The sequence below is a fragment of the Vipera ursinii genome, assembly GCF_947247035.1.
Source record: "Vipera ursinii genome assembly, chromosome: 5".
Classification (NCBI taxonomy): Eukaryota; Metazoa; Chordata; class Lepidosauria; order Squamata; family Viperidae; genus Vipera; species Vipera ursinii.
Window position 1 is genome coordinate 51,381,277 of NC_139518.1, and position 12,270 is coordinate 51,393,546.

The 12,270-nt window shown below is 35.2% G+C and overlaps 1 protein-coding gene across 5 annotated transcripts in view; it reads right to left on the reverse strand.

Moving 5' to 3' along the window:
• Window positions 1-10,312, reverse strand: part of SMNDC1 (survival motor neuron domain containing 1) — a 55,100-nt gene extending 44,788 nt beyond the window's left edge. For 3 of the 5 annotated variants that reach the window (XR_014492670.1, XR_014492671.1, XM_083363826.1), the window contains exons 1-4: window positions 10,072-10,312; window positions 6,050-6,169; window positions 3,546-3,688; window positions 830-991 (exon numbers count right to left, since the gene is read on the reverse strand). Coding sequence is in view for 3 of the 5 variants with exons in the window: in XM_083363826.1 (XP_083219952.1) it covers window positions 830-991; window positions 3,546-3,688; window positions 6,050-6,169 (425 nt within the window). In the remaining 2 variants the exon portion in view is untranslated. Of the gene's footprint in view, window positions 1-829; window positions 992-3,545; window positions 3,689-6,049; window positions 6,170-8,284; window positions 8,480-10,071 lie in introns of those variants that run through there. The other 2 variants (XM_083363824.1, XM_083363825.1) reach the window with 2 other exon arrangements.
• Between the last annotated feature and the right edge of the window lie 1,958 nt (window positions 10,313-12,270).

Below are 12,270 nucleotides of genomic sequence, written 5' to 3' on the forward strand. Positions count from 1 at the left end.
AAGCCCTGCTTAACTCAGACCAAAGCAGAAGATGCCTGTTTGGATTTAGCAAAGATTTAATGTAAAATGTATACCATTCCCTGATTAACAGAAAAAAAATCACGAATGGCTGAAACTTCTTTACATCTCTACAGAATAGCATGAGATTTGTTCACTGCTACATATATTCACTGGAAAAAAAATGAAAACTAACAAATTTTAGAGAAACGTGTAGAAAATTTATTATAGGTAGGTTCCTTAAATTCTTATTTATTTTATTTTAGAAAAATGATTATAATAGCAGCTATTTGATTAAATTTTGTCAACTTCTATTTATGTTAGGGTATTTGATAAAAAAGAAATACCAAAGGAAGGCAGGGGCAGTGATGGTGGTGACAATAAGGCTTTTCTCTTCCCAATTCACAAATCATATCCTTGACAAAGCCAATGGATTCCTATCATTTCCACTTCACTCTCCCTCCCTTCCTTATATATTACAAAGATATGGAACCAATGCAGCCCTTTTTGCAGTTCTACAAACAAATAATTCACAAACTTTCCCCTTTCACTTGAAGGTGACCCATGGGGATTCTTCTTTGCCTAATGCAGTCATAAATTCAGTCCAAATTATCCTGCTTAATTATTCAAGACCCAGCAGTCTTCTACATATATAGCCTGAGCACCCACATTTGGATTATTTTATTCTTTTTAAAAAATATGTCTTCAACAGAACATTCTTATCTATGTGTAATCTCTGAGTGAGAAAACCCATCAACAATTTTTCAATTACAGAACTTTTTTTTAGATTGATACCACACATTAAACAATAGAAACAATTTCCATCACTTACTTGGACATAGGCTTGTTGCCATTATCTTCCTTTGTTTTTCTTCCCTCTTCCACAGGCTTCAAATTGAGTAGAGGCGTCACTTCAGCATTACCATATCCTGAGAACGTGACTGCAGCTGTACCATTCTCTTCATCTATCTCTTCAATTTCAGCTTCATAACACCTGTAAAGATATCATGGCTGTAAGCATGTGAGTAAAGGTTTAAGACTCAACCCTGCAAAACATAAACATGCAATGATTACATTTCAATATATTTCTGCTTAACAGTGGTTTGGAGTTGACAATGAAATTCTGAGATTATTTTATGGCATTCATTTACATTTACTTTCTCAGCATGAGTAACTCGTTGATCTATAGCCACTTACTCGCGAGTAAACTCTATTGAATTAAATAAGATTTACTTTTGAGCAGATATGTATACAATGTTAAACTCTAAATTAACAACCCCAATAAAAATAAACAGAATGACCAATATTCAAAGAGTATATTTAATAAAATATGAAAAATATTGTAATCTATTAAAGTAGATTACAAAGGTGATTATCCATAATACAGATTACAAAGGTGTTTATCCAGTTTTTTGTCACATCACCTAAGACTCAAGATAATCTAATATAATCATAAATTAAAATATGTATACTATGAATGTACAATTCACACTCTGAACTATATACTGATTCCCTAATTTATTTATATCCTACATTATTTGATAAATAACTCAAGGTGGCAAATATTCCTTCCTCCTTTCTTCCTCTTCATAATAGCTCTGTGAGGTGAATTGAACTGATAGTTAGTGACTGGCCCAAAATCACCCAGACAGTCATCATGCCTAAGACAGCCTCCTGGGTTTCTAGTCTGGTGCCTTAGCCACTAGATTAAACTGACTGTAATACCAATTTTGCTGCTTTCAGGAGTCCTTGAAGATTGTAGAGTCTAATTGGTTTTAGTTAAGGGAGCAGAAATTCTCCTGGCCAAAATGGACTCTTTGGCTTCCAAAAATTCAGGTACTCACTTCAGCCCCAGAAAAATCTTGGCTGCTCCCAAATCAAGTCATTCCCCTCTTTTGAACTCCACAATGCTAAAGGCACCATTTTTCCTCTACTATTCCACTAAGCCACCTCAAAAAGGTCTAAACAATGTGGTTCAACACACTACAGTGACACTTGACATTCCACTCTCCGCAGCTTTTGGAAACCGCATATGCTGTCTCAACAGTGAAACTTTGTTTAGCATCACAAGTATCTAAGTATCAAAAATGGAAACCAACATATAATAGATTTTTTATTGAAAGAAAAAAATTGCTCTGGATAGCAAGATGGGTAGCATATATATTTAATAAATAAAATGAATAAAACAGCAATTTCCTTCAGATGGAATATTTCCATGTGCTACTGAAAAGGCAGCTCATTAACATTAGCGTTAAGCTCAGGCATCAAAGCTACTGCTACTCCTTCATAAGGTGAGTCTATTATTGTAAAAAGAATACTCTCCAGCTGCAGTATTCCCTTCCCTATTTTGGAGGAAAGAAATACTGCTGTCAGAGATTGGGTTTGACGTTTTCAAGTATGTCTGCTCCCTACAATATAGGTAGCCCTCAACTTATGACCACAAAATGAGACCAGAATTTTCCTTGTTAAGCAAGGCAAGTGTTAAATGAGTCACACCCAATTTTACAACTTTTTGACATGGTTAAGCAAATCGCTGTAGTTAAGTGAATCACGTGATTGTTAAGGGTGTTAAGCAAATTGGACTTCTGCCATTCACGTTGTTAGAGGAAAGGGTGTAGGTGGGGAGGAATCACGGGATCCCGAGATGCTGCAACTCTTGCATGATCCTGGGTTACTGCAAGTGTGACATGCTGGCTGCCATGCACCCAAAGTTTGACCGTGTCTCTACAGGGATGCTACATCAGTTGTAAGCATGAGAATGGGTTGTAAGTCACTGTTTTCAGTGCCAATTTAATTTTGAATGGTCATAAATAAGTGATTGTAAGTCTAGGACTACCTGTATCAGTTCTGGGAGTCGCAGAAGGACTGAGCCCTTATTAATGGCTCCAAAGCAACACTGGCAGAAGACATGTACCTACTTTTCCACCAAGTAACAGCCTTCTATATGAATGTAACAGTAACCAAAGTAATCTGCCATTTCTGAGTCCAATCCTATCACTTTTAAAAAATATGTTTGTTATAAAGAAAGAAAGATTGTACAGACAGATTCTTCTTTTGCTTCTTCCCTTCTGATATGCATTTCTCTTTTGTCAGGGCTCCATTTTTCCCCCTCCAAATAATATTTTTAGCATTTTCCTTTCAAATGCTACTGAAGAAAAGCATTATAATTCCATTTTGATTATTGTATTCCAAATTATGAGTTATTAGATCTCGTACTAATATAGACTATAGACTAAGCAAAACTGGAATTTACCAATACTATATATTCCCAAACAACATATTTGTTTTATATATTTATACCTGCACTCCCTTTAACTAGCCACCCTAATCTTGGTACTCTCCATACTTTGCTGATTATGCTAGTTGGCTGATGACAAAATATAATTTAAAAGATACCAGGACTGACTACCTTAGGTTACAATTTTTTTTGTTGCCAAGGTGGTATTTACCATGATGGCGATGGAGAGAATATAAACCAAAGGGAGATATCTTACCATGAAATTGTATTAATTCATGTAACCGTACAGAAGTTTGTTTTCTACACTTACTGTCCATCTTCACTCCATATTGCCATACATCTGTCTCCAACTTTCCAAGTGTGACTGGGGAGGGCAGACGCAGAACTATCAGAATTTGCAAGAGTTTCTGAAGGTTGTGTTGAAAGGAGGTCTTTAGTTAATTCTATAACTTCCTGATGGGAGGAGAAAAGAAAGGAAGAATTTAATTCTCTCTCCCCATCCCCACAACTTTTGAAAAGTATTTACCAACTGCAGCATATACAGTAACAGACTGAAAAGCACAGGAAAACTTTATAGTACAATATTTTCAAAGTCAATCCCTAAAAGGTGCTCCAAAGTCAATGAGATGGCAAATCTAGCACTTCTCTGCAGCCCTTACAGTAGCTGCATCTCTTCAGTAGGGAAGTATGGTCGACCTGCCAACTGCTGCGTGACTCCCTTAACAACTACCTTTCCTAATCCTAGGAAAAGACTTGTTTTAATGAAATGCACTCATTTCTCTGCAGACTTTTAAGTAACTATAGAATTGACTCTGAAATATCACATAGCATAGCCTTTTCTGAATGTCTATTTTCTTAGTAAATGTTACACTATATTCGTATCATATATGAACAATTACATATAATATCTCATTCTGTATTCATATCATTATACTTCACCCAATAGAAGCAGAAAGGATAAGAAATACTGCGGCAGAAAAATATTCTGTGTTGATTTTTTTACATTTTTTATTAAAAATTACTGGCGCAAAACATGTACCGGTAGGTATTCTAGGAAGCCACAAAGTACAATTTTAATATATGCAAAAAATACATCAATAAAATAGGTAAAAGAACTGGGATTTCCAGATTCTGTACTAAAGCAGGGATAACCAAACTTTTAAATGCAAGATTCTGAAAAAAAATTAAATTTTCAAATGAACACAATCTGTATAAGATGAATTATGATACCAGCCATGTTATCCAGAGTATTTTGGACTGTATAACTCTGTATAAATCAACTTTTAGTAAACTACAAGGCTAAAAAATGGAAACATAGGAGCTACCTAAATTAGTTCATCACTATTATGTTAAATATATGTAATATATGTAATTCACATAACAAAAGTTGTAGTTGAAATAGAACATCTGTAAAAATCTATTGTACCTGCATTTTTATCAGATGATCATAATCTACTGTAACAGAACTGGTTTAAGGCAATAAAAAACTTTCTTCCGTTCCCCAATTTTTGAGTTAGATTGTTTGCCTTCAAAATGAAACCCAACTTTTACCAATTATGAAAAATCAAGTCATCTTTCTCATCAAAAATAAGGTTTTAAATTTTATTGGGTCCTTCTGCTTATTTTCAATGCAATGGTTTGACTTGAAGTTGTTTTATTTGATGTATGGGTTAAACTGTAATAATTAAAAGTGGCATATTTTGCCAAGCCTTAACTCCAATGAAATTATTAGTTTTATTTCAGCAGGGTCACAGAGATTCCTGTTATTATTTTAGACAGTGAAGAATATCACAAGATTTGTGTACCTTTTTCCTAGAAGATAACAATTTGGGGAAGGCTATAGTGGATGAAAAAAATTAAAGGTCAAGTAGCCATTTCTTGAAATATTGACCAAATCTTACCCAATGGGAAGAAAAATAGATTGTAATACAAAAATGGATACAAGCAGAAAAAATATACACTTCAGAGAAAAATATTTAAATAATTTTGTCTTCACTATTAGTCATCTTTTAAAAAAATTACTCTATTATGACTCTCACCCTACTGTTTTTGTGCGCACTGAAGTTGAGCTATAATTAATTCAAATGTTAGTCACACCTTTGAGTTACAAGCTATAGAGCATTTTAAAAAAATGTTAAAAACTCACAAAACCTATGTGGTTTCAGCATCTTACCATTTGAATATATTTCCCTCAGTGAACATATTACACATTAAGCAGTCCCTGCTTAACTGATTCCTATAGGATTCCTATAGGATAGTATAACTGAGGATATATTAACACTCAAGATACTGTGGAAAATGACTTGTTAAAAATAGATCAGAAAGATGGCAAAATGTATTTTCAATATGCTCTTACACAGAAGAAAATTACTTTAGAATGATACCTTGTATAATGTATATATACTAAACCAAACTTCAGAATATTTTTATTTATAATCATACTTATGCAACTAGAGACTGGTGCCTTTAAGCAGATGATAGCCCTAGTTCTTCTTTAACCCTCAGGAAAAAAACTTACTAATATTTACATAATGATTAATTTACTATTTATACTTAATTAAGCCTTAATCTTATTTTGTAGCACATTCTGATTAAGATATTACTATAACATAAGAACATAAGCAGTTTCTGTTAGTTTGGACCCCTGGACCATCTAGTCCAGCAGTCTGTTCTCATAGTGGCTAACCAACTTCACAAAGATGTCCACTAGTCTCCTAGCAGACGGTCTTCAGAAGCAGTCAAACACAATTCTGCAGAACTCTTCACTATATAGGAAACATTCAATTAGCAAAATTATTTCTTCTCAGTTCTCACCTGCAAATCTTTCTTGAGTTTTAATAAATCTTCATTATCTCCATTTCCTGTCAAAGCAGCTTCAACTTGCTGTAACTGAGCTTTATAACTAGCTAATTGTTTTGCCAGGTCTTCTGACATCTACAAAAAGAAAAAGAAGCTATAGTATAAACCAAATCAATTGTACATACAATTTAATGGCCAGATTATTCATTTATTAAGAATTTTATTTCAAGCCTCTTGTTCTTCTGTATTTCAGATTATAAGATAAAATGAAATGTAGATTATCAGGCTGAATACTATAACTCTTCATAGATAGCAAGATGCAAACATGACCCAAGTAATCCTGAAAGAGTAATATTAAATTTATATTATTGTATGGTTATTTATACATTATCTCAGTAAGTTGATATCTGAACTACAACTGGACATGATTAAAACATTTTTTTTCCTTTTTGGTCTTAAATATACATTTATTTTAGGCTAATCTCAATCTCCATTTTCAAAATTAATCTTTGAAAAGACTGTTAATACTATTAACTAGTCATCTAAATAAACCTAACATTTTGGGCATATTCTTTGTATTACTTCATCAAGCTATATTAAAGGCAAACGAAAAAACTGTAGACAGTTTAAGCAACAATATAAAAGATCCATAAAGTTAAGGGGTAAAAATAGAAACTGGACAACCAATTAAAGCAATAAAATATAATAGTCTTGAGTAGTTTCTTAAAGTTCAAGAAGACCCTATACCTAGTGCAGGGGTAGGCAACCTTGGCTCTTTTATGACTCGTGGACTTGCTGGCTCAGGAATTCTGGGAGTTGAAGTCCACAAGTCATAAAAGAGCCAAAGTTGCCTACCCTTGATTCCTAGTGGATCTTACACTGTATTTTCAAAAATATGTTTCATGTAGACCAACAGAGAAAGTACAAAAAATATATGATCACAAACAGGAGAAATGAAAACTGCCACACTAAAATTATTTTGAAAAACTACCCAGCAGTCATATTATCTCACAGCTGAAGTTTATAAAGGCAGTCCCATATAAATTGCATTAATAAAAATATAAGGTCTCTTTACAATCTTTACTATCAATGTTTTGGTTTATGATTTGTTAATGTTATATCAAATTTTTAAAAGGTGCAGAACTGACATTGTAAAAAATATGACCTGCCCATCTTTCATTTATACCAAATCAACAAATATAGGCCAATATTAAAAATCCCAATAGAAATAAAATAGTTCTATTAGCACTATATTGATGCTCAAAAGTTTGATATACAAACGTTTCTTTAAAAAAATAAAGAACATTTAATAGAAAAAAATATAGGTAAAGCAGGCATTTGTTTCAGAACGTATTATAAAAGTCCATCTGTAGATTAATTAGACTCAAGTTTCATATAAGCAGTTAGATTAGAGATTTAGTATGCTACAAGAGATTAACTCTTTTAATTCTAAGAATAACCACAAAAACAAAACCTAGAATTATCTTTCTGCTACCAATTTGCAGGTTTGTAAAAAGCCTTTTACATACACAAAACATCCCACCAGGTTCAAGGTTGACTCAGCCTTCCATCCTTCCGAGGTAGGTAAAATGAGGACCCAGATTGTTGGGGGCAATTAAGCTGACTTTGTAATAATGCCGCTTGGGGGGGGGCGAAAGCCCTAATAAGCAGGCATATACATAGAATGAAGGCTATTGCTAAGCACATTGGTTTGTGCTTAAATTGTAAGCTACCCTGAGTCTTCGGAGAAGGGCGGGATATAAATGGGATTAAAATAAAAAAATAAAAAATAAAAAAGCATATCCTGCCTAGAAATCAAAACAGTGCTGCTTGGTAGGCTACTATTTTTATTATTAATAGAAACTTGCACAAAGGGGAACAATGAAGTACAATACTGAGCAGGATGTACTTTCACTAACTACAACATAGTATTCTCCAAATGTTTTAAACTACGCTTATCATAATTCCCCAGAAATATGGCAAAGGTTAAGTGGTATTAAAGATTTACATAGAAATAAAAATAATTTGAAGCAATGGTAAGAAAACAAGATGTGTGTGAAAAGTAGGTTAAGTAAAGAAAAAAGGATAACTATGTAAGTAACTTCCAATATTCTTTGCAGCAGTTATTAACATTTTATTTTTCCTACCTCTATAAGGTTACATCGAATTTCCTTTCTTTCCATATTCAACCCTTTGAAATCAGGAAATCACCATTTGGAACAAAAAGTCCAAAAGCATTTATTGTCTCACCTCTGATCAAAAAGATCAATTTTGCCATTTCTGTTAATTCCATTATCTTGACAATCCATTTCTCCACTCTAGGTATTTCAGTATTTTTCCAACTTTGAGCATAATCTTGCTGCAGTTACCAGGTAAAAGAAAAGTTTCCCATAAGTCTTTTCTAATTGGCTATCCATAAAGTTCTGGTTTCATTTGAATGTTAATCTTTAATATTCCTTGCATGGTTATATGTATTTGTATCCAATATTTTTGCTGTTTTACAACTCCATTGCACATAGTAAAATGACATGTTTTCATTAGTTGAAACTACCTTTATCTATATAATTTTTCTAGGGTCATAATGATAGGTGTTATAGCAGTTATAATACAAAACCTTTAGAGAAATAAAGCTACCTATCCCAAGTTTAGATAGACACTGGATTGTCTGCTTTTGTTATTAAAAATAGTGAATAGTAATTTGTCCAAGATAAAGAAAGATATCCTAAATGTACAATACTGGAGCTTTTTATTTTCCCACTCTTCCATGTTAAATTTCTAGCAAGTACTTCAGGAGGAGGAAACTCTTGCATTTTGTGCAATCCACAGAAACCTTACTTCCCAAGCATAGATGTGGGGAACCTTTGCCTTCTTGATGTTGCTGACAAGTAAAAGATAAAAAAGCTGGCATTCCTTCTCTAGGAATGTTTCATTTTCAAGAAAATCTTCTACTAGCATGTAGATGGGATCAAGGCACCTGTTTTGAAAAGCACTGCCCCCTTTGAAAAGAATAAAACCCAGTAGCAATTCAAATTCATCAATCTTTTATAAGATAACACAAAAATGTAGCAATCCTTTCTTTCAACCCGGAAGCGCCTTCTGACACGAATCTAGTAGTCCTTATCTTAATGACAACCAAGAATCAAATACAGAAATAATTAGAAAGAGAAAATCAATAAAAACCAAGCTGAAATATTATTTACCGATAGAGACACCAGAGTGTAATGGTAATCATTTAAAAGAATTCGCCTGTGGGGGGGGGGGGGAAACAACTATACAATTCTTATTTACACGAATTTGGCCTGATAGCAAGCCTACCTGTTAATTTTCTGAAACACATAAACCAGCAAATTTATCTGCTAGATTAGGGCTACTTTTTTTTTTCTGGGAAGAGGGGGAAAAATAATAATAATGCACCACTTCTAAACTTGAATCTTATTCCATAGAAAACAAACGTGACACCACCACCACCACCCTTGTGTACTAAAGGCCCTTCGTTATTTCTAGTACAGACAGTCACAAATTTATGTAACAAAGCAGAAAACCAGGAGCTGTGTGATAACGAAGACTTCAGCGAGAACAGAGTGTAAGAAAAGAAAAAGAAAAAGAAGCGCAAGGGAGAAAACCAAAAGCACCTTCCGGAGAATGAAGGAAGCCGCGGAGGAACCGCTAATATGGGGGTAGGGGGAAGGGATTAAGGACAGAGAAAAGACATTTATTTTCCATCAACCTAAAAACCAAGCCAGGGCCCAAAGCTCCTGACCCTGGATAGTATTACTCCTGAGGTAAACTGAGGCCTAGCCGTCCCGGAACGGAGACCAACGGGTGGGCCTAGGGCAGGAGAGAGAATGCGCCAAGCACCGAAGAAGAAGAAGACGGGGAAGAAAAGGAGAAGGGAAGGCCTGCAAACTGGGGGAAGAACAAAGACGGCTCCCCGCTTCCCAGAGAGAAGAGTCGGAGCCGGTCCTCCCCTCATCCCGCTCCCTCTGCGCCAAACCTGGCGAAGCGTGAGGGAGAAAAAGGGCAGGCCTCTTTCTCACCTTGGTTTCGCACGCAAGAAGGGCTTCTCTCGCTCCCGGCAGGCCTCACGGAAACTGCGCGCGCTTGCCTTTCCTGCGGCTCCTAGCGACCACGCACACACAAACCGGAGGGAGGGAAGCGAACGCTCGCGAGAGCAGCGGGCCAAGAGAACCGGCGTTCAACGGCGCCTGAGTCACATGACTCGGCGGAAGTGCGAAGGGGGTCCCCTTCCGTCCCCTCCCGGCGTATTGCGGCGATTCAATCGCCGTTGGTTGAATCCTTCGGGTGCGGGTGGCGAACGCACAAACAACTAGCCCAGGGGTAGGCAACCTTGGCTCTTTTATGACTCGTGGACTTCAACTCCCAGAATTCCTGAGCCAGCACAGCTGGCTCAGGAATTCTGGGAATTGAAGTCCACGAGTCATAAAAGAGCCAAGGTTGCCTACCCCTGAACTAGCCCGAGATGCAAACTAAAAGCACACCGGCATCCGTTCTTTGCAGTGTTTTTAGATGCATTCTAAAAATTGATAACAAGAAATAGAAAAGTAATGGGAGGCCAAGGGAGAGACAGGATCGATACATTATTTATTTCCATTGGTATGTCACGTCCGGTCGCTGATATCGGGCGGAATGTAAATTTAATAAATTATTATCTCGCGTTGACGTGGGGCTGAAAGCTTTGGTGGTTGAATTAAATTGCTGCGAAATTTAATATTGTCAAAGAGCAGTCTACCGTTGAAAAAAAAACAAAAGGTATTTTAATGTTATTCCTCTAAATGTATTGCGCTGATTTGAAATGCAGGAGGCTGAATCAACACATGAAACAAGAAAAATAGTTTGCAGTGGATTGGATGAGTTTCGAGGGTGGATTGTCGTGGGACACCAGCTTCTAGAGCTACCATCCATCTTCCACAGGATGCCTCCTCTGGCATCTTCTCCTAACCCAACTGTGTGTGACAGAAGTAGGCTCTCACACTCTGTACTGCTTTTATTGTAATAAAAAGTCAAAAAAAAAAAGCTGAAAGGGAAATACCTATTATAGTATTACTTCCTGGTCATTTGATACCGAGGCAGATGACTGAGGAAATCAACTTTTTTCTCTGGAGATAAACTAATCTAAAAGAAAAACAGAATCAAACTTAATTTTAAATGAAGTTAAATGTATAAAAATAAATGTTTAACTTGAACTACTAAAGTAAAAATACTCAGTGCGGATGAATAGGAATTATAGAGCTGTTTAGATTAAGATGAATAGCAGTTTTATTAAAGAAGAAAATGCAACAAGACAAAGTAGTACTCAAAGTAGATCATAGAAGGTCTTGTCTATTCTAGGTAGAATTTCTCCATCTCTATCTGTAACGAGATAAGAATTTCTCATTATTGCTCTCATCATCATCACAAGAAGTTAACAAGAACGTATGCCAAGATTCACATTAAAAAATCAGTTTCCTAACTTACACAAATTCTCTCCCTCAGGATGATGTCAGTTTTGAAATCTGCTTGAGAGGATGTATATTGGGAATGTCTCAGTTTTACCAGACAGCAAGGAAATTACATTCCCAGAACAGATTCACTGAGTGTCTCTAAAGTTAACAGGACATTATTCTTGGCCACCAAAGCTTTAATAAGACCATAATGAAACTTTTAGGCAATTTAACAATTGAAAAATAGCATTCAAAGGTATGGTCTAAAACTATGATGGAAAAAATAATAGGTAGAATTTAAAATGTAAGAAAAAATCCTAAACGCTGTAAAAATGTTGAAAAATTGTAAAACTATAGGAAAAAATGTTAAAATATGGATGTAGTTTACTTAGAGTACCTGTGTGACTTTTTAACTTGTGCATGACGACTTTTTAAAATGCTGAATATTGAAGAATGTATTATTCTCTTATAGAAAAAGAAAATAGCATGAATAGATGCAATAACTGATGTGCACTTGAGAGAGGTAGAATTCTGATGAAAGAATAGAAGAGTTAATGAGCAAATCTGAGGGTATGCTGTTGTTTTATGATGAACAGGATGTACAAACCAGATCTTTGCTCTTCAACATGTCATTGAGAAAAGTATCAATGTGAAAGTTTATTGTATCTCTGATTTAGAGGAAGCATATTATAAAGTGAATAGATTCAATTATTCTCTTGTATCAAATAGGTTTGGTTATGAATTTTTTGTGCAAAAATAGAGTTCCAGGTTGGTGGTTGAATGCTTTGTAAGTAG